The sequence below is a fragment of the Meles meles genome, chromosome 20 (genome assembly GCF_922984935.1).
Source record: "Meles meles chromosome 20, mMelMel3.1 paternal haplotype, whole genome shotgun sequence".
Lineage (NCBI taxonomy): Eukaryota > Metazoa > Chordata > Mammalia > Carnivora > Mustelidae > Meles > Meles meles.
This window is the reverse complement of record NC_060085.1, coordinates 16214878-16241772: the sequence shown is the minus strand read 5'-3', so window position 1 is coordinate 16241772 and position 26895 is coordinate 16214878. Positions and strand designations below refer to the sequence as shown.

At 44.0% G+C, this 26895-nt stretch overlaps 1 protein-coding gene across 2 annotated transcripts in view; it reads right to left on the bottom strand.

Moving 5' to 3' along the window:
• The window catches only part of SACM1L (SAC1 like phosphatidylinositide phosphatase), a 61228-nt gene that overhangs the window by 23609 nt on the left and 10724 nt on the right, over positions 1–26895 (bottom strand). Inside the window, exons 2-9 of one of the 2 annotated variants that reach the window (XM_045991618.1) lie at positions 18157–18254; positions 14998–15072; positions 13628–13755; positions 10975–11124; positions 8270–8329; positions 7354–7387; positions 2969–3070; positions 558–643 (exon numbers count right to left, since the gene is read on the bottom strand). In XM_045991618.1, the coding sequence (XP_045847574.1) occupies positions 558–643; positions 2969–3070; positions 7354–7387; positions 8270–8329; positions 10975–11124; positions 13628–13755; positions 14998–15072; positions 18157–18254 (733 nt within the window). Of the gene's footprint in view, positions 1–557; positions 644–2968; positions 3071–7353; positions 7388–8269; positions 8330–10974; positions 11125–13627; positions 13756–14997; positions 15073–18156; positions 18255–26895 lie in introns of those variants that run through there. The other variant, XM_045991619.1, reaches the window with a different exon arrangement.

The following is a 26895-nucleotide window of genomic DNA, read 5'->3' as shown; positions in this document are numbered from 1 at the left end:
CACTAAGCTCCCAAAGAAATGAATTTATCTACAAGCAATAATTAAGTTGTATCTGTCATGTAGTCGGACATGATGATGAAACTAGAAAACTGCTTTACTGGTCCTCGAATGAGAATGTTCATGAACTTACAAATACGCTGAGTCACTACTGTTCTAGAGAACAAGCGACCCACAGCACCGTAAGGCGGCAACAGGGGACAGACTGTCCCCCAAAGATGTGCAAGGCGCGTAACGCCCTTGCCAGCTACCTTCTGTCCCATCATCACTGCCTTGAAGAAGAGGAGAGGGTGCGGCGGGGAGGGAGCTCCACCTCCATAACCCTTGGTCCTCCTCCCCTCCCCTCTCCGTGGGGATTTAATTGATTCAAGGGCAGGAAATGTGGGCAGGTGAGTGCCAGGTGACAGGAGTAGCTTTGTTCTGAGGGAACGTTTCCCACATCATAGACAACAGCATTACTTTACGAAGCAGGGGGCAGAGGGAAATTTCAACACCAGGGCAGAAAGGCCGATGGAAGCAGAGGAAGGCTGGCAGGCCGCCTCACGGCCACCGCCACTTGCCTGTACAAATGAGGCCCTGCTCCCGTTGTAGTGCACAATTTGTTCTGTTTCTACAAAGTTAGCGGCATGGCCTTCAGAATCAATTCCTAAATTGAAAAAAAGTCAAAGTTAACTAGATTTCTTACATGAGAAACACATCAGAAGCTCAGCAATTCCATTTAAACTTGGAAAGACTTAAGTCAGTTCATATTAGGGGAAAAATACTTGTAAAAATCAATTTCAGGCAAATGCATGGTACACCATCCGAAAGCTACCAGAAGCTCACTCATTACAACAGGCTTAAGGCAGTGTATTAAGGACCTATTAATAAAGAGATGAAGTTGGTTGCTCTTTGATATATCAATTGTTTAGACATACAAAATTCCTCTAAAACAGTGTTTCTCAAACTTGAAAAATATTTTCAAGAAAAGTCAAATTCTCAAGGACCCCCGACAGGATGCCCACAGATCCCAGTTTGAAAAACACTATTTTGAAAGTTAAAACCATTAAACACAATACTAAATGCAAATATGGGTCATTATGTTAACAGTATTTTGTTGTAATAAGGCAAATGGTCCAGCAGATGCTTATAATAATTTTAATTATCAAAATAAAAGCACAAAAATTATATGATCCTAGAATTCTTGTAACTCTATGAACATACCCACAAAGCCTCATTTGAAAAGCACTGCTCTCAAGTGTTCAGTCTTACTGTCAGTTAGTCCTTTCAATCACGTGAAGCAATCCTCTACAATCTGTTCACGTAATCCACGTGTATACGAGAAGCTTGCAGAGGCAACTTTCAAGCTGGTCCCTGACTCAAATTACGCTATCATAAAGAAATCAACAGATTTTTTTAACCCACTCAAATATTTCTTAACACCTTTTCTATCTAGTTCTCAAATACAACATTTTGAGGTGATGGTTTTGTTAATAGTAACGGGGACAGAATTACTGGGTCAAATCAGAAATGAAAAGCTTCCTCAAAACCTTCTAAGATTACTTGTCAGAAGCATCCTCTACTTGGGTTCTTTCCGTAATTCTCATTAAGGAGTATTTTCAGAAGTTAAGAGTGAGACTCGTGTGGGGGTGGGGTGCAAGAAGGGAGGGAGGGAAGGACAGAAGGGGAGATGGGGGCCAGGTGGGGAGGCAAACCTTTATGAACTGATTTCCAAGATATATGAAATTTAAAAAACAGAAAAAACCAAGGTGCAAGAAAATGTGCTCAGTATAGAACCAATGTCTACAAAAGGGGGAGGAGAACACACAACAGTAACAGCATAAAATAATGATCTGGGGGCGCCTGGGTGGCGCAGTGGGTCAAGCCTCTGCCTTCTGCTCAGGTCTTGATCTCAGGGTCATGGGATCGAGCCCCGAATTGGGCTCTTTGCTCAGCAGGGAGCCTGCTTCCCCCCAGCACCCCGCACCACCCCAAGCCTGGCTCTCTGCCTACTTGTGATCTGTCAAATAAATAAAATCTTTAAAAAAAAAACAAACCAAAAACGCTCTGGAAGGATAAATAAGAAGCTAACAACTGAGTAAGACGCAGCAGATGACTCAAAGCCAAGAAGTATTTTTATTGTCTATCTGTTTACATTTCTTGATACCTGAACTATGTGAATGCATTACCTATTTAAAAATTTAATGAAGACTGTATCTCCATCCAAGAAAATCTAGTTATGAAGGAATCGCTAATTCCAATTCTGGTTCTGCGATTTGGGGCCAGGTCACTTACTAAATGCCTTTCTTCTGCTTTATCGCCTATAATAAGGGAATAACCTTAACAACTTTGTGGCCTGAAATGTCTACAGCTGATCAAATGGCCCACAGGATTTTATTCTGATACACCCTGGCTTAGAAAAAAAGAAAAAGAAAAGACAGAAAGAAAAGAAAATAGGACAAGTTAGAAAAAACTTCTTTTCATAAAGCCAGTAATTTTTAATGCAGATTTTAAAAAGCCTGGTTTAAGTCAATTAGCGTGCTGCTAGTACAAATCCTAGGGAATAAATGCTTGAAACGTCAATCTTTACAGTTGAAGGCATAAAGTCAAATGTCTAGCTTTATGCATGCAAAGAAACCAAGGGTAATAAAAGAAAATACTTTCTGGTGTGAGTTTAGGCTGCTGAAACTACACTGAGTTCAACTGGCTTTCAGACATCCAGTGAACAACATGAATAATTCCTCTTAAAGCAGTAAGAAGCAACCTATAGGGTCTCATTAGCGTTTGCCATATTAACTACAGTGGCTGGAGTAAAGCACAGAAAACCTACCTAATTATTATAATGAAGCAGGAGATAATACTTAGTGAGGCTATCAAATGATAATGGGAACAAATGAAATAAAAAGGTTACAGTCATGTCACCGTATGACAAAACATTAATTAGGGACAGATAAAACCCAGTACTGAATCACGCTGACAATATTAATCTCACCTCTTACGTAATAGCGCACACCGGCTCTGAAACAACTCCTCCTCGAGATGAGAATCCAGTCAAAGTATTTTCCATTAATAGAACACGAGTGCATAGTAATAACTTAGCTATGTTAAGAAAAATATTAACATTTATAGAAATCATAGGTATTGTTTCCAGAGGACACCTGAAACTATTTACCCTAGCAAGAACGACATTGTCTTTAAGAGAAAAATGAACCAAGAATGTACAATCTTTTGGGGTTCTTCATGAATGTTCGCAAGCCTTTAGTACTACAATATTCAATTGTGAAGTCTGGTCAAGTCAGTAGTCCTATAATGACATACAGACAGTATGCTCAAGGGGTCCATTATATTGTTTGTATTTTGAAAATACGATTTCCCTTCCCTGCTATCCTCAACCACTTTCTAAAAGTAAATTATCTACATCACCAAAAGACCCTGCTGAGAATGAAAAACATAAAGTAGTTCTGCCTCAAATAAGAAATGGAAAAGGGCAGGGTGCTAGGCTACTGCAATTAAAAAACCACAGAAATATATGTATGATTACAAATACAAATCAGTGATAACAGTTGGTACATATATGAAGATTTACAGATCAAACTGTGATTTAAGGATTATCCAGAAACAAATTCTGACTCTACTTTTTCCTTGAAGCAGGAAAAGCGAAACTGAGTAAGGAAAAAAGCGGTATCTCCCCAAAAGCTTTTCTTAATCTAAACCTACCTAACAACTGGTAAGGGTACCCACTGTCCACCTGCTCACTACCGCTCAGCAACGCACAGGGCGAACCCTCAGGGCCCTGCCTCTCCACCTCCCTGCCAGAATGAAGGGCCACAGAAGCGTCTGGAGACGGCAGATCTCTTAAAACAATGTTATTAGGAAGTATAACAAATAGAAAAGAATACACAAGCTATTGCTTCCCACTGGGGAGAGAGAGATGGCTTGACATTAAGAAGGCAATGCCACTTACTAAACTATATACTCAGAATTGGTTAAAATGACGTGTTTCCGTTAAATATTGTCTGATCATAACAAACACCACTGAACCCACTCAGGCATCCACCCCACACACCGCCGGCAGCTCTGAAGCACCGAGCTCGAGCACCCCTCCGTATCTATTCCACAGGCAGACCGCTAGCCACTCGGTTCACCATTCCCTCCCTGGTCTTTCTAGTTCTCCTGCTGAGCAATCTGCTGGTTAGACTGGATGGTTTACCTTTTTTACCTAAAAGGGATTATACTGTGTATGCCTTTGGCTTGCCCTTGCTCGGCAACACGTGCCTGGGGCTCCCTTGCTGCCGGGGCTGGATTCTATTCCACCGGGATAAGATGGGCTACATTCGTCTGTCCAGCCGACTGCCCAGGTTGTCTCCAGTTTCTGCCGGCAGAAAAGTGCTGCAAACAAACATTCTGGGGAAGGGGCTCTAAGGAGTTAGGACTGCAGGCCACAGAGCAGATTCGTCATCTGATTTTATTAGGAAATGCCAAACTCTCCTAAGAATTACTCTGACTTTTCATCTTTACCGCTTGATAGTGTAAGGGAAAGACACGTTTCTTTCACTATCTCAAAGCCTTATCTTTCCTGCTTTCTCATTTGTTTGGGTTTGCCCTCATCTTATCTTTTACATGTAACACTTTTTCTTAACGCCACTTGAATCATCCATTTGAGATCATAAAGGCACAGTAAATTAAGTATCTATGACCCACCCCTTCCAACTTCAGAACAGTACCAAAACACTGGTCTTAACTATCTGATGACTTCTCCATTCTGTCCAAGTGCCTTCTTGCCCAGAAGCAGCAACTATTCTCAAGAGACCATGCTCCTGCCTCTTTAATTTCACCACAGGCAACCATGACTTAAAAACACGTGGCTTGCTTAGGTTTGAGTTTATAAAAATAGCACCACGTTCCTGACCAACTTCAGTCCTTGTCTATTTCCACCGGTAAGTTCCTAAGATTCATGCTTGGTCAGCACGAGCCAGTAGGCCACTCCTCCCTGGTGCCGTGTGCCATGTGCAAGGACCACACCACGAAAGCCCTGACTCTCCTCGGAGGGAACCCGTGGTGCTGGTTCCATCCAACGGTGGTGCTGTGAACACTTGCAAACACCCGTGGTATGGACATACTGGGTATGCAAGGGGAAGTTCTGGTAAATTCACGAGAGAATGCCAAATCATTCGCAAAGTGATGGTCCTGACGGACACCAGCAATGTGAATTTCCAATGAGTCACCCTTCTCTTTGACCTGGGACCATCAGACTTAACAATGACTCATCCTGAACTCCCAATTCACTTTTCTTTAAAACCCACAGCACTAGAGAAGAATCTAAGGCCGTATTTATTCATTCATTTACCCACTATCTATTTTGGGTCAGGACACAAAGATGAGTAATGTATGAGCCTGCCCTTAGAGAACTAAGGATAGCACAGAATATGAGTGACTGCTTTATGAATCATTTCCTTAGATTACAAGAGAAATAGAGACACACTTTAAAGAATCCAGAAAGCATGGAAGGAGCAAGAAGAAAATAAAAACCAGAGAGCAGCCCAGCACCATGACAGAATAGATACTCCTTCGGTCCGATCAGTGAGCTCCGCGCAGGGCCGCACGCTCCTACTCGGATGCCCCTGCCGTACCTTCTCAGCCTCCAACACTCCTCCCTCATCCCACTCAGCCAAGTGACACAGTTTCCTGGTCCTCTGCAGAAATAAAAGCCACCCCCCTGTCCTCCTGCCACAGCTCTCTACCAACTGGCGTCCACATCCACCTGTCTGCTTCCCTTCCTGGCGGTGGAGGACCTGTGCACCCGTCACACACCACAAGGACGTTACTCCAGCATGTGACTGTGCTCTCCCCTTCTGCGAAACCTTCTCATCTGTCATAGCTGCCATTTGGGGAGGAGGGTCAGGGGAGCACGCACAGAATCTCCCTCTTGAATGTTCACACTGAACCAATCAGCACTCAATCAGCTGATTATCCCCTACGCCTGCAAACAGTCTTTTCATTTGCTTGGGGGACACCACGCTCACCTGGGTGGCTCCCCTCTTCCTCGCTGCCCTTCGCTGGGTCACCTTCATTTCTCCTGTACTTTCAGCTCACTCGCGCCAGCACCCCCTCTCCACCTTTGTCCTCACTGAGGCCTGCAGTGTGTGGCTTTAGCAAGTCTTCACCATCTAGAACTGCCTCAGGCCATCTTCTTTCTCCAAGCCTTTGCTTTTCTCAGATGCATTCCTTCCTCTGAAGAGCTCATCAGCCTCATGGCTTCAATGCCATCTGTGCCCAGACGACTCTCAAATTTATGTCCGCACCATGACCTTCCCTTGTAAACTCCCGCGCCATTACTCCATCTTCTTCCGTGACATCTCGACTTGGAAGCTACAGCAATCTCAAGGTTAGCGTGTCCCGATGGAACAGAGTACCCGATGGGTACTCTGGCCTCACCCCCACTTCCAGACGCTTCCACGCGTCGACGGCTGGCTGGCTGGCTTCCTTACACTTACTCTGGCCAGAAACCTTAGATTCGTACTAAACCTCCTTCTTTCATACCCCTTGTACAATTTTTCAGAAAATTCTGTAAGCTCTACCTTCAAGACAGATCTAGAGCCTGACCATTTCCACCACCATCCCTGCTACCATCCCGGTCCCAGACACCGCCGCCTCTCACACCTGAACTACTGCAACTGCCTCTAGTTAGCCTGGTACCCTCCCACGCTTGCCTCTGGCCTGCTCTCCACACAGCTGTCACAGTGCACCTGTCCATCATGCCGATCCTCCACTCGGATCACCATTACAGCTCACACAGAGCCTGTAGGGCCCTGGATACCCCAGACCTGGCTCCTTCCCTGAGGTGGATCCCACCTGTCCATCCACAGTCGTCTCCTAGGTATGGCCCTGCCTCAAGGTTGCTGTTCCTGCCCAGCTGTCTGTATATACTTCAAACACTGAAACTATGTAACCCAGAAACTTATTTAAAGCATTAGATTAAAGGTAAATGAAGGGGCGCCTGAGTGGCTCAGTGGGTTAAGCCTCTGCCTTCGGCTTGGGTCATAGGACCTTCGGCTGGGATCGAGCTCCGCATCGGGCTCTCTGCTCAGTGGGGAGCCTGCTTCTCCCCCTCTCTCTCTGCCTGCCTCTCTGCCTACCTGTGATCTCTCTGTCAAATAAATATTTACATCTTGAACAAAAAAAAAAGTTGATTTAAAAAATGGAGGGTGGTATCATTTATAACCAGTATTCTAAAATTTTGTGGTAATGGGTTTGATTTTGTTATCAAGAGCAATTTCTGTTCATTCTAAAACACTCTCCTCATCCGACTGGGATTGCTCCTAAATCGGCCTCGTACTAATAGGGAACTGAAGACGGACAGACAACTGGAGAGGATACAGCCGTGCAACACTGGAAGCGCGAACCGATGGACCTGAAATGAAGAGAGACAGCACGCTGAGAAATACGCATGCTCTTCGAATGAAAAGAAACACTGCATAAAACATACTTACACTATGTAACAATATTCGGGTGTTACGGAGATAACATACAAATAAGGTATCTAACTTATGGGTAACTTCTTTAAAAACGTCTCTCACATACTCCTGTCTTTCCAATTAAAACAGGATCTACGCATGTGATACAATCATTTGGGCTGAAGTGTGCAGGTTCCGGAACACTAATCAAACTGCATGAAGCCGCTGGACGTCTACCTCCCTCCCTGTCAGTCTTTGCCTACAGCACCTTCACTGCTCTGGGGAAAAGAGACGCCTGTGCTAAAGTCTGCAGCTCAAACTACTTTTCCAAAAGAAGCTAAATAAAAGAAAAGAAATAAAGATACCAGGCAAATCTATGAACCTAGGTGTGGTATGTTATGCTTCCTGGCTGGGCCTCCCTGCTCCCCCTCATCTGTACCAACGAAGGACAGAGGAAGATGGCATCCGTGCGTGTCTCTCTCGGGTGACTGAAGACAAATGCAGAGCTCTGCATTTGCCCGGGGACCTCCCGGGACCCCTCATTTCTCCACTACTGACCCACCAGGACCCCTTCTCTCTTACTCACAGAAAGCAATGTTCTTTTATGTAAGTATTTCTTCTTTTTTAAGGCTTCTATGGGAGATCAGCATAAAATCATTGGGCTTCTTCAAACCAGAACAATGCAAGGAGGCAGACCTATCAAAGCTCCTAAGTTATAAACTGAATTAAATGAGAAGTATTTACCAAAATCCCTGGTGATTAGGCAGCCATTTTACATGTGTAGTCAATTAGAACTTGGACTGAAACAGATAAGCAGGTTTTATTTTAGGGTCCATTACCTCTGGCTGGGCAGAAAGTTCTCTTAGAAGATGACCATTCCATACAAACCGCTGATCTGCCTGAGAAGGAAGATATAAAATTAATCAAGTAGCTCCTGCCAACCTGAGCTTCTACAGAATGAAAACTCTCCACAATCAGAGTCTCCACCTGGCAGCTACAGGCTGGTCTTCCCCTCAAACCCACCCTCCTCGGGGTGTCCTGTCCCACTGACTCAGGCAGAAACCTAGGAGTCCTCTGGGGTCGGTCTTTCTCTTATCTGTAGTCAACTGCCAAGTCCTACATCTCCTTCCAAATCCGCCCCATCTCCTACATCCGTGCTCCCACTGGCCCCGAAAGCACTTGAGATAGCACTTGATCCGGCCTAACTACTGTGGGCAGCTTCCCCACATCCCCCACCCCCGGCCTCCTGTCTCAGCCTCGCCCCTCCCACCCACCCCTCCACATGCTGCCTGCAGAAGCTCTCCAACACGACCCGTCTCCTGTCCGCTGGGGAGTCTTCATGGGCTCGCTATCGCCTGAAGAACACCCCTCTGCAGGGCCTAACCCTCGCTGGCATCTGGCAGCGCCTCCAGGAATCGCCTGCCAGCATCCCTGGCCGCTCTGACTTTCACACTATAAATACAGGAGAAGTTCCCTCAACAACACGGGAGGTCGACCAACTCTCTGTTCTCTTTACAAAACACACCTAGAGACTGCCACTCCGCCACTCCCCCAGGTCCCGGGAGAGGCCACAACCGGGCTCGGGGCACACTTCGCCGCTCAGGTGTGTGCTCGCCATCGCAGGCCGCCAGCTGCACTTGGTAGCCATCACGACATAACCAACCTCAGGGTCGTCCACATCAGTGAGACAGGACTTAAAAACAAACGACTTTTTTTGGAGAGCTGAACGATAACAGAGCTTAAAGCAATTAAAGGCAAGCTGCTGAACCAACACAGCTGTTGGAGCCACAGGAGGAGCAGCAGCTCTGGAAGGTCCGAGAAACGGTCAAAATCTACAGGATTCGGGGCGCCTGGGTGGCTCAGTGGGTTAAGCCGCTGCCTTCGGCTCAGGTCATGATCTCAGGGTCCTGTGATCGAGTCCCACATCGGGCTCTCTGCTCAGCAGGGAGCCTGCTTCCCCCGCCCCCCACCCGCCTGCCTCTCTATCTACTTGTGATCTCTCTCTGTCAAATAAATGAATAATAAAAAAAAAATCTACAGGATTCTGCCAACAGACCTCTCTGTGGGTGTCTAAACCTCTACCGGCTCAAACTGGAAAAGTGAAAGGGATGTACTTTCCACAGGGATCAAGGAACCCAAAACAAAGAAAAGCTTACAGTTAGTCCTCCATCAAAAAAATCGACCAGCCGGTGTCGAATTTTATGTTTTTAGTCAGACAAAATGTCTAAGATATGTATGGTTCATCTGTCAGCTTCACGATTTCCTACATTAACTCTGACTCTTACGTAGCTGACAAATTCCCTTCCCAGCACGCAGGACCGCTGTCTCAGTTTGCATTACACTGCCTCCGCCTCCCCCTGGAACCCTCCCTCTCCCACTGTCCCCTGACCAGGATGGCCTATTCAGAACAGCATTCGGTCTCCATTCACAAGCACCCTCCTTTGTAAAGTCATCCCCAGCTCCCCCAGACCGAGTGAGACCCAAGTTTCCCTTGGGATCCCACTCCATTTTGGTACAGGCCTCATCACAGCGATGGTCCCTTATTCTGTGACTGCCCAGACTTCTGCTTCCCCAGGAGGCCACAGGCTCCCACAAGGGGCCACCCTTTCCATTCCGTGTCCCTGCTGGCTAGTGAAGCAACTGGTACACAGCAGGCATCTGAGAGACGTTTCGTAAACAAATGGAGAACACAGCACAGCAACTGCTTTTAAAAGCAACCGTCTCTGCAGTTAAAAGACAAATTGCTTGATTGCTTAGCTTACATCTAAATTTACGTCCAAGCCTACATATAATTTTCCTAGATTAGAGTACAAAATCTTAAAAGAGCCAGTCAATGAAAATATTGATTTAGGGTGGACCATATGAAATTATCGTTTTTACTGGTCAAAAATGGTCAGTGACTGGCAATTTCATAGGGGCCAGCCTAACAAGTAACAGACAGCAACCTTTACAATTCGGTCTGCCCCCTAAACACATCTAAAGTCTGCTACTAAAATATCCAGGCAGTAATCATCCAGGTTCCTGAACAGCAGGAGTTTTAGGATGATACCATTTGAGGACCTAGTTTTAAAGGTACGCTCATATTTAAAAAGAAGGGGGGAAGGGCAAAATAACAACCAAAAAACCCACCTTGAGTCAGTATTTTTCAAGTTCTTTTTTAGTAAATTCTTACTTTTTTAGTTGTAAAAACCATAAATAACACCACTGCAGAAAGAATATCACCTGCAGGCATGTTAATTTTATAAGAACAATTATGTTGTTAACACTAATAACTCAGGAAACTACCGGCGTGTCTGTCGAGACTGTACTTCTCAGTTCGTGTACCACTGGTTCTCAGTCCTGTCTGGGCCACACAGACCGATTCTGGGATCCTGAATTTGCAACTGTGACGGGTACTGAGAACACGGTGTGTTTTCAATCCTACACGTGAGTCTGACATAGCCAGGATTGCAAAAAAGCGATAAATATCTTTATGGATGACATAGAGCTATATCCCTTTAAAAAAAAAAAAGGCAAAATAAGGAAAAATAAAGATGAAGCTTACCCTTTCCAAAAGACTCATTTCTTGGAATTCCGGACTAGTGTTAGACAGCCGTTGCAAAGTATGGGTCAAATCATACGTCGTTGAGAAGTAAAACCCATCCACATTCAGGACGTGGTTTATCATCGCTAGGAAAGTTTTATTATCTTGTAACTGTTAACAAAGGGGAGGAAAACATCAGTGTGCCTCAGACTTGAAACGGAATTTGTCCAGATCCGTGAGCCCATCGGCCCTGTTAAATGCCACTGGCACAGGTGAGACAGGAGAAAACTCACCATTTCCCCAGGACCTAGGCCAGCTCCTGCCCACGGAGGAGGTTCAGTGAACAGCATGGGGGTATTATTACATTAACTGATGGGCTGCATCTCTTGCCCTTTAGGGGCAAAACTTAACTTTAACTTCTAATGGGCAGAAGTTACTTTAACAGAACATCACCGCCTTAGGTGATGACCTCCCGCATGCCTGACCCTTTAGAGACTCTCTTTCATCCTCAAAATAAACCCTGCAGTTTAGTGTAATTACTCTCATCTGACAAGTGAAAAACATAAAGTCATGAGAGGCCCAATAACACAGAGAGTAAATAACAAGGGAGTAATATTATCCTCATTCCTAAGAAATTTTACTGGGCTGGATGGGAATTAAATTCTTTTTTTTTAAATGCAAAGATTAGGGGCACCTGGGTGGCTCGGTCTTAAAGCCTCTGCCTTTGGCTCAGGTCATGATCTCAGGGTCCTGGGATCAAGCCCCACATCAGACTCCCTGCTTAGCGGAAGCCTGCTTCTCCCTCTCCCACTCCCCCTGCTTGTGTTCCCTCTCACTGTCTGTCAAATAAATAAATAAAATGAAATAAAATGCAAAGATTAAAGAGAAAAGTCCAGTAAAATAATACTTAGCTTTATTTTCTTTTTTTTTCTTTTTTTTAAAGATTTTTATTTTTTATTTATTTGACAGAGAGAGATCACAATTAGATAGAGAGGCAGGCAGAGAGAGAGAGAGAGAGAGAGAGGGAAGCAGGCTCCCTGCTGAGCAGAGAGCCCGATGTGGGACTCGATCCCAGGACCCCGAGATCATGACCTGAGCCGAAGGCAGCGGCTTAACCCACTGAGCCACCCAGGCGCCCCAGCTTTATTTTCTGATAATCATTTTAGCTGAATACTGGGACATTTATTTTTATCCTTACTTTAAGAAATAATTGATAATGTTTGGTAATGTTTAATGATTATCAGATGATTAACATGTCAATTTACTTGTTACAAATCTATATATTAGAAAATTTTTAATTCGGGCTCAGATATATATATATAATGTCTGATATATATATACATACTTTTTTTTAGAATATATATGTGTGTGTGTGTGTGTGTGTGTGTGTGTGTGTGTGTGTGTGTGTTATTTATTTATTTATTTTTTAAGAACAAAAGGTACCAGCAAAGCACGTGCAGTGGGCAATGTTAAAATAAGTTGCACGGCCTGACAACCAAGTACAGCAATCAGGAAAAAACTGTTCAGGTAAATATTACTGGGCTGTTAAATAAATACAACCATTTTTATTGCCTTAAACACCATGTCTTATAGGGGTGAACATACTGATCTGTGGAGTATCTTTTCTACACCTGTCATACACCTTTCTTTTCTTTTAAAGGTGTATTCATTTATTTAAGAGAGGAAGAGAGAGAGAAAGAGAGGCTCTCTGCTGAGCACGGAGCCCAGTGCCAGGCCCAATCCCAGGACCCTGAGATCATAACCTGAGCCAAAACCAAGAGTCGGCTGCGCAAACTGAGCTACCCAGGTGCCCCTTTGTCTTATCTTACCCTGACACCTTATCCTTGGCACTCTCCAGGTCAAGGAATACCCCGAAGAGTTCCTTTCCTGGGTAGTCTTCCTGTGGGACATCTGCAACTCTCTCATCACAACCACTTCATTACAAATGTCGAGTTCACCTTCACTAAGACCCGGGGCTGCAGACCAAGAGCCTCGTGAAGGGCGAGCACAGGCATTCCCAGGGTCAGCCGGGACGTCTCTACCCCACCCAGGTTCAACCCCGACTTCCCTCCTAGAGCTGCTGCTTTTTCGTTCCTTTGCATTTCCAGCTTGCTGCTCCAGTGCTTGATTCCATGTACCTTGGTAACTGAAATTTAAACCGCTTTGTTGGGGGACTGCATTCCCTATCACCTGACGCAGGGTAACTAACTGAAAGACGCACGTACACGATTTGTGCTAAAGGGGTGCCACATCCACACACACCCCGCTGTCCCCATGCAGCAAACGCAAAGAAAATTCTTTCTCCAGACAAGGTGGGAATGAAGTGGGGTCAGCAGAACTTCAAAGGCATCTCGTATTTTATTTCTTTGCAAAAAGGATACGAAGTTAATTCTGGTTGTTAGCTATAGGGGCTTTTTGTTTTTCCTTTTCTCTACATACGAAATTTCAAAACTTAAGAACGTGAGTCAGTTTAAAAAAAAAAAACGAACCAAGAACAGTAAGATACAGAAAGGACTTTTAGAAAGCATGAGTGTAGAGGAACCCTGCTTGCTAGGCTGTTGAAATCCTTAGGCTTAAAAGAAATCCATCCGGTGTTCCTTGTCCCACTGCCCCCAGCGTCGCCCCGACGGGACGACGTCAGCTTTTGCAATGAGCAAGTGATTTCGGTTCTTACCTGAATATCAGTTAAGTGCAACATCGTCTTCTTATAAGAAAGGATGTCAAAATCTGTTGCTTTCCAGATGACGTGATTGAAAAATTCCCCTATTTTTGTCTTTTTGGTAATAACGATTAGATAGTTACCTGCAAAAAACACACACAACATGACTAGAAAGGAGGCGACTCGAAGGCCAACAGTGGCACTCCACACGGTTAAGCCCCACAGGCCAGCAGTCAGACCACACAGGGTCGCACAGATGAAAGGCCTATGACTTTTTTTTTTTTTTTTTTTAAGGAAATCTTAGGATTTGTGAATAGAAAGAACAGGGCATTATTTAGAAAAGATGCTACTGAAAGCTCAAATCTTTTCTCAAAAGAATACAAGTAAAAGCAGTGATCTTACCAGATGGAGAGTAAAGACAGAAAACGCTTCTTTCCCTCTCTGGCATAGAGACCTCTGCTAATGCGTTTCCCAGCGTGTAGCTTAAAGCATCATGGGTCATGAGATCTGACCACTCCGGGAGAGGGGTAATGTCCCATCTACACCACCACTATGGCCTCTGTGTCATTATAAATGGCAGAGAAATGTGCTGGGGCAATATTACTAACTGATCACGAAGATGAATAGTCCACAATTAAGAAGGCATCACAGTACCAGGAATAATACCCTAACCATGATCCTGCCACCGCCTCCTTCCACAAATAAAACAGGGTAAGCCTTTACCACTAAATTAATTCTTAAGCTCCATTCAAGGCTCCTCGCACAAGTGCCCTTCCAGGATGGCTTTCTGTGAACACCTCTCTCCTGGAACTTGTCACATCATACTACAATGATTTACTACTTAAAAGCATCTCTCACTAGACTGTAAACTGCAGGGGGAAAAAAAGGGGGGCCTGGCATCTTCTAGCATCTTCTATAACTTAGCATCTAGCACACTGCCTGGTAATACAGGAATGTTTTTTAAGTTCAAGGAAATGGAGGTAAACAAAATCTCCTTCTTAGTAACTCAGAACCGGGTAGCATTCTCCCACCCGCACTAGGTCATATCCAACCTCAATACGGGGCAGACAGTAGAGGATACACTGGTTCATCAGTGCATCAGAATGTTTACTTACTTAAACACTCTTAGAATTTATGAAAAATGTCTAGTTGACTAGGGATTTCAACTCCAGTTGAAATAAAACCAAAAACGAAACTTTTTTCAACAGAACCTTTAGGCTAATAGATTTTACCACTTGTCATCTGGAGTATGTGACTTTTAGAAATTAATGACAAATATCTAACCTACAGATTTACTGCCTCAAGCACTATAGGAAGTATGCCTTCATCTTATACTGTGTCAATTTAATTAACTTCTTTGCCCATCTTAGCTTATTTTTTCTTACCTGCCACCAGATGGATTGTGCCCAGTATACCGAATATTGGTCTTGTAACAGCTGAAGGAGGAACATCTTTCTTGACTTTAAATGAGAAAAAAAAAAAAGGAAAAGAGAAAAATCACATAGAAGAAGCTCATCAGTACAAAAGGAGATCTAGTTTGACTTCTGTAGTTACTTGCAAATCAGTAGGCATGATTTGTTCTAAGAAAGCAATAGTCCGGGGTGCCTGGGTGGCTCAGAGTTAAGGTTAAGCCTCTGCCTTTGGCTCAGGTCATGGTCCCAGGGTCCTGGGATCGAGCCCTGCATCAGGTTCTCTGCTCAGCAGGGAGCCTGCTTCTCCCTCTCTCTCTCTGCCTGCCTCTGCCTACTTGTGATCTCTCTCTCTCTCTCTGTTAAATAAATATCTATTAAAAAAAAAAAAAAAAAGGAAAGGAAAGAAGAAAGCAATAGTCCTTCATGAGTGGTAGACCTCCATTTTGGCAAAATATAAAATAAAGATGTCCATGTGACGTATAAAGGCCTCTGCCTGTCTAGAATAAGGTGTCCAAAGTAACATGCTTCTGAATCCTCATCAAGTAAATCATGATGTATCTCTATGGTCATTTTTTAACCAAATTTATTCAACCTCTTGTCATGTCCATTTAAGGGAATTAGAAAATTAATGGCAAAGAAGCCATGAATTTAATACCAACATGCAACTAATGGAACGCAAACAGAGACTTGCCCATCCACCTCTACAAATACGGGAAATGGAGGCAAGACCAAAGGGACGAAGGAGAAGGAAACGCAGGTGTGCAGGGAGCCACCATCATTAACAGTGACTTTACCAATAATGCCCTTAATAATTAAAAAAAGTATATTCGCTTATATGGTTCATTTCATGACTGTTAAAGTCAACGTGTTTACAAAACACATCGATAGAACTCCAGGGAATAATGCCCCAGAGTGGGGGAGGTAAGGGTCCCCATCAAATGCGCTGATTGTGCTGTAGACATGCACATCACCTCTCTTCCCTCTCCCAGAGTCATAAGGCATGGGTCCCTGAGGAGGCCTACAGGGGAACAAAGCTGCTCCGTGGTTTTATTCACGGCTCCCAGACTCACGTGGCTATACAATTTTTCTTTCACAGTTTCATTACTATCCTAGAACTCATTCCACAGTTTCATTACTATCCTAGAACTCATTCTGAAACACTGCTGTCAATCCAAGCGCTGTTTCTTAAAGGCAGTCCTGTTACTCCGCATAAAGTAATTCTGAATAAGGTCTGAAGTTCACTACTGTTTCTCTCCGTGATTCAATTTACTCAGCAATGCTATGCTACAATTAACGAACATGACGAATGGGAATGTCAGTGCAGCGAAAAGCTTAGAGAAAATCCTGAATATACCGAGATCATCTGATAAACCTGAATGTACTATTTATGGATGGAGCTCCAAGTTACACTAACTGGAGTATAATAACAATAAAACTGATAATTCCTAAGAATACATATTAGTTTTTCATGGAAGGAAAAAAAAAAGAATCCTCTTTCCGGGGCAATGGTCTTCATTCCCAACAGCTAAAAAAAAAAGAAAAAGAAAAAGAAAAAAGTTGCAGAGCAACTGTGAGTACTGTGCGTGAGTCAGCCCCTCATCACCGCTGGCTTCGGGTCAAAGTATTTCTTCAAGTGTTTACTGATGACTACTTGGTGTCCTTTTTACATCCAAACTATTGGTGACCTTTAGCACTGTCCCATCTAATGGGTCTGCAATCTCTACCTACAAACAACTGTCACTGAAAGGTCAAAAATAATTGAAAGCACATCCGTGCTAAAGCTTTTATAGGACACCAGGTGGTAACAACATGGTCTAAAGAAGTAGCGTTACTAGACTTTAGAAGTGCCCTAACAGGGGCGCCCCGGTGGCTCAGTGGGTTAAGCCTATGCCTTCGGCTCAGGTCATGATCTCAGCGTCCTGGAATCAAGCCCCGCATCAGGCTCTCTGCTCAGTGGGGAGCCTGCTTCCCCCTCTCTCTCTGCCTGCCTCTCTGCCTACTTGTGATCTCTCTCTGTCAAATAAATAAATAAAATCTTTAAAAAAAAAAAAAAGAAGTGCCCTAACATTGGTTAAAACCAATCAGCTCTCTTGAGAAAGCAGCCACCAACCAACAGACATAGGAAATGCCAAATTATCAAACTAAACCAGACCATTAATTCCATCTGGTCAAAGGAAAACTATATATGGTATTTCCCAGAATAACCAGATAACTAAGAAAAAGACTTCTTATACGTTACTATTCTATTCAAAGTATTTTCATATTTTACTTTATCTATTCAAAGGATATTTACACTGACTGAATTCCTACTCTGTGGTTACTCAAATACTGTACTTAAAAAAAAGATGGAGGGGCGCCTGGGTGGCTCAGTCAGTTAAGTGTCTGCCTTAGGCTCAGGTCATGATCCGGGGGTCCTGGGATCGAGCCCCACATTGGGCTCCCTGCTTGGTGGAGAGTCTGCTTCTCCCTCTCCCTCTGCTGCTTCCCCTGCTTGTGCTTGCTCTCTCTCTCTATCAAATGAATAAATAAAATCTTTAAAAAAAAAAAAGAAAACTCTTTCTAGAGGTGAATATTTAAACACATGAAATATGAAATTCTAAATGTTATATCACGTGGTACACTAATTTATCGCCAAAATCATTTCACTTTTAATCAGAAATCAGTATACCGTTTATTTGGGGGGAAAAATTGTTTTTCACACACCGGAGAAGCAAAACCAAAATATAACTGGAGAGACAGACAAGCTATAGACAGATAAAGCTTAGGAACATTACTTGCCTACAATACAAGTTTTAGTCAATGATACATACATATACATCTTTTTTCATTTATTAAATTATACTCAGAGTCATGAATATTTTCAAAACTTAAACAACTGTGAAGAAATAATTATGTTTTTAAATCCTTACGGATGGTACAACTTTTAAGATCATTCCTCTTTTTTAGAATAAGGAGGAAGCATAAAACAAAAGGCATAAAAATCAAACGAGGCGGCAGGAATTCAAATTTATAAGATGAGACTCAGAACCACACATGGATATACCGCCGATCCGTTTACTTGAATTACTGAGCCAAGGTACAGAGTCTCTCTGGGCTGCTCCTGCCCGCCCTCCCCCCACTGCTGAGAGCTACCTGACAGGGTAACTTCCGTGGACACACGGTCAATGACAAGTACGTCGTCTGCTCCATCATCACAGGCTTCCACATAAAATTTTTCAGGTGTGACGTGCCTAAGAAGAAATTAAAAACCATAAATAACCACAGCAGAGGAAATGCAGGCTTCTTTAAAAAAAAAAAAAAAGTATTTATTGTAACAGTTTCCGCATTGCTTAAATGTGACATCAAACTGATTTCCCAGCTACTGAATAGATGTTTTTGCTGTCCTGACGCATTCTTGGCAACTGTTTTCCCTGGTGCACTAAGCTCACAAGGTTTGCTGTAAAACCAGTTTGACTCACACAAGAAAATCATATGAAATTCTAACTTCCTACATTCAACACAGTGCAGAAGGCAGCACAGTGGTCAGGAACCCGGTCTGTAGAACCAGGCTACCTGTCCTGTGTGAACTCAGGCAAGTTACTCATCCACTCTGTTCTTCAGTTCCCTTATTCACAAAACAGGGATAACATCGGATGATCGAACAACATTGTTGTGAGGATAAAATGAGCTCAGAACAACATCTGACACATAGTAAGGAAGATGTATTTGCTAAAAATACTAAGAAATACAAATAAAATATTTCCAGGAAACTTTTAAAGTAAACTATGTTAAAGGTGTCTAGGGGCGTCTGGGTGGCTCAGTGGGTAAAAGCCTCTGCCTTCAGCTCCTGTCATGATCCCAGGGTCCTGGAATCGAGCCCCCCATCGGGCTCTCTGCTCAGCAGAGGTCCTGGGATAGAGCCCCGCACAGCCTGCCTCCCTTCCTCTCTCTCTGCCTGCCTCTCTGCCTACTTGTGATGGTTGTCTGTCAAATAAATAAATAAATAAATAAAGGTGCCTAGGTGGCTCAGTGGGTTAAAGCCTCTGCCCTAGGCTCAAGTCATGATCCCAGGGTCCTGGTATCGAGCCCCGTATCAGGCTCTCTACTCAGCGGGGAGCCTACCTCTGCCTCTCTCTCTGCTGGCCACTCCCCCTACTTGTTATTCTATCAAATAAATAAATAAAATCACTAAAAATTTTAAAATAAACTACTTTAACATTTGGGCATTTTATTTTTGTTGTTAGAATGCCATATTAAAAAAACAAGAATGAGGGGGGAAAAAAACTCATTCTGCAAAATAAGAAATAAAGGGGGTAAAAATCAGGATTGGGACAGACTACTTGGAGCGGATGCAAGTCTGTAACCAGAGTCCAACAAAAACCACACTTTTTGATTCCTCAGGAGAACACGTGGATAATTCCGGCGAGCAGGGTGCTCGAGGTCCAAGGTCCAGGGCTGCTCCCGGCAATAGTAACCCCCTGCACAAACAAGACAGCGAAAACAATGCAGCCCAGCTGGGGCTGTTGCGACCCTCCAGGAGCTGACCAGGTCTGGGGAAGGATGCAGTTTTCTTTCTGTGGGGTCTTCTGTTTTGTTTTGTTTGTATTTTCCAGGAACTAATATTTACTGTCTTAAGCCTCATTTGAAAGAATTTCTGTCTGTGCAGCAACAAATCTGAGGGCTTTTCCTTTCCTTTTAAATTCTACTTCCTCTATTCCACTGGCCCTTCCTGTGAAAAATCTTACACAGATCCCCACAACCATCACCGACATCGTTTCCTACACACAGATGGCATTTCCGCTACCTGGGATTACAGGAACAAGTCCCACAGCGGAACAGACGGTACTGAACATTTCGGACGACAAGCTCTCAACTCTTAAGGATCCAAATACAACTTACATCCTCTTACAGTTCATCTATAACCAACTCTTTAATATGGGGCTAGTTTCTTCCAGGGGCTGAGGGGTGGGTTGCCAAGAGTATGAAAATCCATCAAGTTCTAATACAAGTCAAGCAAAATACAACAAAGACAAATCTGCTTTAAATATGGGAGTCTTGGAGTGCCTGGGTGGCTCAGTGGGTTAAACCTCTGCCTTCAGCTCAGGTCATGATCTCAGGGTCCTGGAATCAAGTCCCACTTCGGGCTTTCCGCTCAGCAGGAAGCCGGATCTCACCTCTCTCTCTGCCTGCCTCTGCCTACTTGTGATCTCTGTCTGTCAAATAAATAAAATCTTAAAAAAAAAAAAAAAAAGGGAGTCTTTAACTCAAACCAAATACAAGAGTTCATTCCTTTCTATAACACCCAATAGCATTCCAGCGGCTCTGTTTATCCATTCACTTGCTGCTGGACATTTGAGCTGCTTCCGGTTTATGGTATTATGAATGAAGGTTCTGCGAACTTTCCTATACAGGTCTGAGGCAGACGTACCCCTTCATTTCTCCTGGGCGACTCCCTGGAGGTGGAAAGGCTGGATCTCACGGGAGTTATGGGTTTAACTTCCACAGAGGCAAAAAGGGCAGGGCGGCTGGAACTTTCCAGGGTGACGGAGGTGTTCACCATCTTGGTACTGGTGATGTTTTTGTGGGTGTAAAAATACGTCAACATGTGTAATACTACTGTACACTTGAACTACGTGGAGTTTACTGTCTGCCCAAATATACTTCCAATAGAGCTTTTTTTTTTTTTGAGAGGTCCTGAAACCAACGAAAACGAATAAAGCAAATTTCCAGGCAATCAACTCATAAGGTAGTTATCTCTAGTCTCCAATCATGAAAACAAAACCAAACCAAACCAATATGCCAGTCCTTGCCTGCAGATGTCGTGTGCCAGCGTGAATCGCTCGCTAAGAGTAAGTCAATAAATGTGCTGAAAGCTAACCATGTGTGAAGCATTACACAAGCATTAGGGACTGGAACGCAGGGGAGAGATAAAAAATAACAAACAGGAAAAATTTTTCAATAAAAAAAGAGACCTCAAAACCAAGACTTCTTTATTTTATTTTATTTTTTTATTTATTTGACAGAGAGAGAGATCACAAGTAGACAGAGAGGTAGGCAGAGAGAGGAGGAGGCAGGCTCCCTGCGGAGCAGAGAGCCCGACGTGGGGTTCGATCCCAGGACCCTGAGATCATGACCTGAGCCGAAGGCAGTGGCTTAACCCACTGAGCCACCCAGGTGCCCCCCAAGACTTCTTTATAATCTACAAAGGCTTTCAAAGAAAGTGCTGTCTCCCAAGCAGAAGCCATTGTGACAAGCCCCCTCCTGAGGGCCACCCCCATCTTAGAGCGGCGGGCAGCATAGATGCCCGGCGGCATTCTTTGAGGCCCTGAAACAGGCTTAGGGCCTGAAAGAGTGCCCATGGCTGGAGCTACATGGGAACATCCTATCCCACCTCTGATGTCTGAAGAAACACCAGGAGATCTTTTCACAAGATTCAAATGAATAACAAAGAATCTATCCTCTGTTCTCTTACTTCTAAAATGATGATTGCAGCATTGCTAAACCAATGCTGCTTCAGTGTTAAGTCGACCTCAAAGATGTGTTCTAGGCCCAGCAGTGAGCGCCAAAGCAACCACCCACGATCGTGGTCAGTCAACAAACACATGGGGGCCTTGTTTAGATGGGAAATCGAAAATGATGGTTAGGGTTTGAAGCCGAAGGTCCAGAAAGAATTTTTGAGATGTCTTTGGTGCAAAAAGGTGGTTTTATTAAAGCATGGGGACAGGTCCCGTGGGCAGAAAGAGCTGCACTGGGGTCAAGGGGGGGGGGGGGGCGGTGAGGGACAGTGAGACTTACAGAATTCTCTAAGGAATTCTGGAAGCATGGTTTCCAGGATCCTGAGGGGGCTAGCTCTTGTTGGGAAAGGTTATCTATTACTGTTTAGTAAACCCTCAGTCATGAGACCCTTCAGATGTATATTGGTGGGCCATATGATTGGAGGATGTATCTTGGGGGTGGGGGAGGGGAGAGTAAGAGATAAAGGGCCAAATTTAAGCAAGAGGCTTGGAACCTGACCAAGGCAAAGGGCTTACAATGACCAGCAAGCCGAATGCAAAGACGCAATGCAAACAGGTTTATGAAACGGCCCAGTCCGAAACAGCCATAGGGCCTTACTAACCACTGAGCTACTCACAACCAGGCACAGTGATATCCCCATACTCCCTCACTCTGCCCTCACCCCTGCCTTGCAGCAAACAGTCTCTCCTCTACTGCCCTGTCCCCCACTTCACTGTGGTGGACTCGATAAACTTCTCTTTTGTTCTGCCTTGGGTGAATTCTTTCACTGCCCCCCATTGCCAGGCCCCACCTGATGTGGACACCCCACAGTTGCTGCCCTTCATTAAGCCCAGGGACAAGACTGGTCATCTTAACTGCCTCACAGAGAGCAGGAACTAAATGAGCAATTATGAAGTACTTTTGCAAAGAATAAAAGGTCTGCCTCATAGGTGTAATAACTCTATCATTATCAAAAACATCCTTTAACAGAGAAGAAGGGAGAAAAGTTGCAAATTTTCATGACAGGACCAGAAAAGTTATTTACTTCACACTTTAAAGAAATAATACTTTTGAAGGTTCTGATATCTTCGCCACATGGGCCACCTCTGAACAATCTGGTTTTGATAGGAAGATACTGGAATCATACTTTATCTTTTAAATATATATCCCCAAAGTTCAAGGCCATATGAAACAGAGCTCTGATTTATCAAAAAACAAATATTCCAGAGTAATAATGTGAACAAAAATTACGAATGAATGTCTTTCTTGATTTATTTGTAAATATGACTCTATAACAAGAAAAAAGCTTTTAGTACAAAAGACAACGTTAGCTCTAAGAAGCCAGCATGAAATGCTGGTTATCCCTTGCTGCTTCTTCCAGTAATCATTTTTACATTGCATAGTTAAGAGTTTAAACAATTAGGGGCACCTGGGTGGTTCAGTCTGTGAAGTGTCTTCATGATCCCAGGGTTCTGGGATGGAGCCCCTCATGGGGCTCCCTGCTCAGCACAGAGTCTGCTTCTCCCTCTCTCCGCTCATGCGTGCGCTCTCTCTTTCTCTCTCTCTCAAATAAATATTTTTTAAATATTGAGTTTGAACAATTAAACCAGATACAGAATATGCTGGAATTTAAACTGTATCACAGAACTGTCTGTGGTAGGACTGCGTCCTAAAGATGTCCCCGGCCAAGACTCCCATCTCCTGATTATTCATTCACTCTAGGTACTGCCCTGCGGGTGGAATAAGGTTACTGATCAACTGGCCTTAAAACAGGATTATCTTGGGTAGTCAGGACCCAGTGGAATCACAGACATCACAGGAGCCCATAAAAGCAGAAGAGGAAAGAAGAGCCAGTCAGAGAGGTGCAGCAGAAGGGGAACAAGAAAGTTCGGGCAGGAGATGGATTTGATCAACTGTTGACAGCTCCTGAGATGATGCGGCCACATACAAGGACAGCAGAGAAGTTTCTAGAAACTAAGAGTGGTCCCTATGCTGACAGTCAGCAGGAAACAGGGACCTCAGTCCCACAACAGTTCCTGGGTATTACTTTAACTATGCTCTGCATCCTGCTTAGGGGCCTAGGCTCCTCTCCGGTCGCAGCTATGTTTGGGGGCACAGGGTTGGCACGATTCTCCCTGTGAAGGGTGTGTCACTTCTTGAATAACCAATGTTCCTTTTCGTCCAAAAAGATGACTAATCGACATACAACCTCAGAAATCAAATTCCTCCGTGTTTTAATACAATGCATAAAACATGGAGCTTGTAGCTCAACAAACAGCCAACAGAAAAAGGCATAGTGTTGGGGCACCTGGGTGGCTCAGTGGGTTAAAGCCTCTGCCTTTGGCTCAGGTCATGATCCCAGGGTCCTGGGATCGAGCCCCGCATCGGGCTCTCTGCTCAGCAGGGAGCCTGCTTCCCCCTCTCTCTCTGCCTGCCTCTCTGCCTACTTGTGATCTCTGTCAAATAAATAAATAAAATCTTTAAAAGAAGAAAAAGGGGGACTCCTGGGTGGCTCAGTTGGTTGAGCCGCTGCCTTCAGCTCGGGTCATGATCCTGGGGTCCTGGGATCAGGTCCCGCATCGGGCTCCTTGCTTGGCGGGAGCCTGCTTCCTCCTCTCTCTCTGCCTGCTTGTGTGTACTCTCTCTCTGACAAATAAATAAAATCTTTAAAAAAAAAAAAAAAGAAGAAGAAGAAGGCATAATGTTTTCCCTCAGTGGCTCACCCTCTTATACTTTGACCACCTTTAGCTCTCTTTTTTTTTTTTTTTGAAGATTTTATTTATGTATTTGAGAGAGAACACATAAGCAGGGAGAGGGGCAGAGGGAGAGGCGGAAGCAAACTCCCCACTGAGCAGGGAGCCCCACATAGGGACCCTGGGACCTGAACCGAAAGCAGATGCCCAACTGACTGAGCCACCCAGGCGCCCCTGACTACCTTTATCTACATAAATGCATTTAAGCTCCTCACCTGCAAAACTTCTATAATGAAAATAAATTATTTGAATGAAATCAACTTAAAAGTCACACCTGTTTCCATATACAAGTTGTGGTGTTAACCTAACAGATAACCTTTCAATTACTGATAAAGTATACATTGTAAAACCCAGTGTTTACAGGAGTAGAAGAGTCTATTAAAATGTATGTATGTATGTATGTATGTATTTATACAAAATTATACAAAATGTGCATGTATGTATCTTTTTTTTTTATTTTATTTATTTGACAGAGAGAGATCACAAGCAGACAGAGAGGCAGGCAGAGAGAGAGAGAGAGGGAAGCAGGCTCCCCGCTGAGCAGAGAACCCGATGCGGGACTCGATCCCAGGACCCTGAGATCACGACCTGAGCCGAAGGCAGCGGCTCAACCCACTGAGCCACCCAGGCGAAATATATATGGAATAGGAATGCCTGGCTGGCTCAGTTGTAGATCATGCAACTCTTGTCTCAGGGTCGTGGGTGTGAGCCCCATACTGGATATAGAGATTACCTTAAAAAAATAAAAGGTTAGGGGCGTGTGGGTGGCTCAAGTCATTTAAGCTTCTCACTCTTGATTTCAGCTCAGGTCATTACCTCAAGGTCATGAGATAGAGCCCCACATCAGGCTAGGCACTGGGCATGGAGCCTGCTTAAGATTCTCCCTCCCTCTCTCTCTCCCACTGACCCTATTGGCCTCTCTACCCCACCTACTTTCTCTCTTTCTCTCTAAAAATAAAATAAAATAAGATAATAAAAGGTTTAAATTATATATGAAATTAAAAGTATCCCTATTATAAGCAATTCAAGTTTTTCCCCACTTGGTATTTAAACTTAAAACTGATGTGAAACGTTGTGGGAACACTGATTAAATACACACATCTTGGATTAAGACTTTCAAGCATATACCAAAAAAAGTAGAGAGCTATTACACTAAGCCCTTACTAACTGTCACATTCCTGATCATCACAAGGTTAGTGACTTCACTGTGTCCTTAGAATCCTAAAAATTATAAAGTCAGAAGCTGAAATCTCTTTCAGAAGATGAAACTGCTATAACACTCCTAGTCTGGACAGACACATTGAAATGACAGATCGACTCACTGAAATTTTAACTGAAGCAGAAAGAAATGCATTTCCAAGAGTAAATTCCATCCATTAAAAAAAGCTCTGATATTCTTTCAGAACACGGACTCTGGCGGGTACCAAGAGGAGGGCGCAGTGCATGGGGCAGAACCTCATTCAAATGCAGGTCTGGAAGAGGGAAAGTGCTTGGAAATAGGCTAACTCACTAAGTCACCACAGAGACTCATCCCCTGTGGGGTGAGAGCCAACAAAGCAAGCCAATTCCCGCAGCAGAATGCTGAAAAGCCTCAAGGACCGGAAGGAAAAGGTAATAAGGACTGGGGTAGATAGGGGCTAGGTGGCTCACAGTCTGTGTAAGTCGCTCAGATCCCTACCCAAACCTACAGCAGCACCTGCCCACATGCCCCCACGCCCCACCCCGACCCTGGGATTTAATGCTGAGAACAGTTCAACAGAAGATGCTCTAAGGCCTCCAGACATGAGGCACAGCTGAGGGCCAAGGAAAGAGCCAAGTCAAGTCAAGAGACAAAGAAGGTCTACTTAGAGACTGGAAAACTCATCCAACCCTCTTTCTCTGCTAGATTCCCAGAATGCTGGCAGCCCAGCTCACACCATCCCTCTCCCGGAGCCCTCATAGAAGCTCTGAATACTATCTCTGAAGGAACTCGTTGTCCTGAAAGCAAAGACCAGCAACTGCTGACCTTCAGCTGCACCCCCTTTCGCTCTAAGAAAGAGCTGAGGTCCTGTGCGGTCACTCTAAAGCAAAGGCCACCGGTTTTTAAGTCCTGACCCACAAGCAGACCCTCCGATCAATTTTTAGTGCCTCCTTCTTCAACATGAAATGACAACCAAGGATCACCAGATATTAGGAAAGTTTCCGTCACATAAGAGAGAGTCTAAAACAAACAGTATAATAACTCTGGATAAAAAAGCTACGCCGAGAACAGAATACAACCTCAAAAAACATTTATAATTGATGTGGCCTCAGACAGAAGACCTTGTATTCATGAAATAAGAACAAGAAGAGCACATTCAGAAAGCAAGAACATATTCTTGGACTGAGAGCGGAAGTAATAATTTGACTATTCGACAGAAAAGACTGGAAGATAAAACTGAAGAACTCTCCATGAGAACAGAATAAAAAGATAAGAGCTGTAAAACAGGAAAGCACAGGAAGAAAGGGGAGGAAGGATAGGGAAAGGGGGGAAGGAGGGAGGGAAGAAGGGGGAAAGAGAGAGGAGCCTGATCCGTGAGAGTCAACAACAATTCAGCAGGAATTCCAAAAGAGCACAAAAGGAAAAAAGAAAAGAAAATATTTCAAAGAAATAGGGAAAACAAAA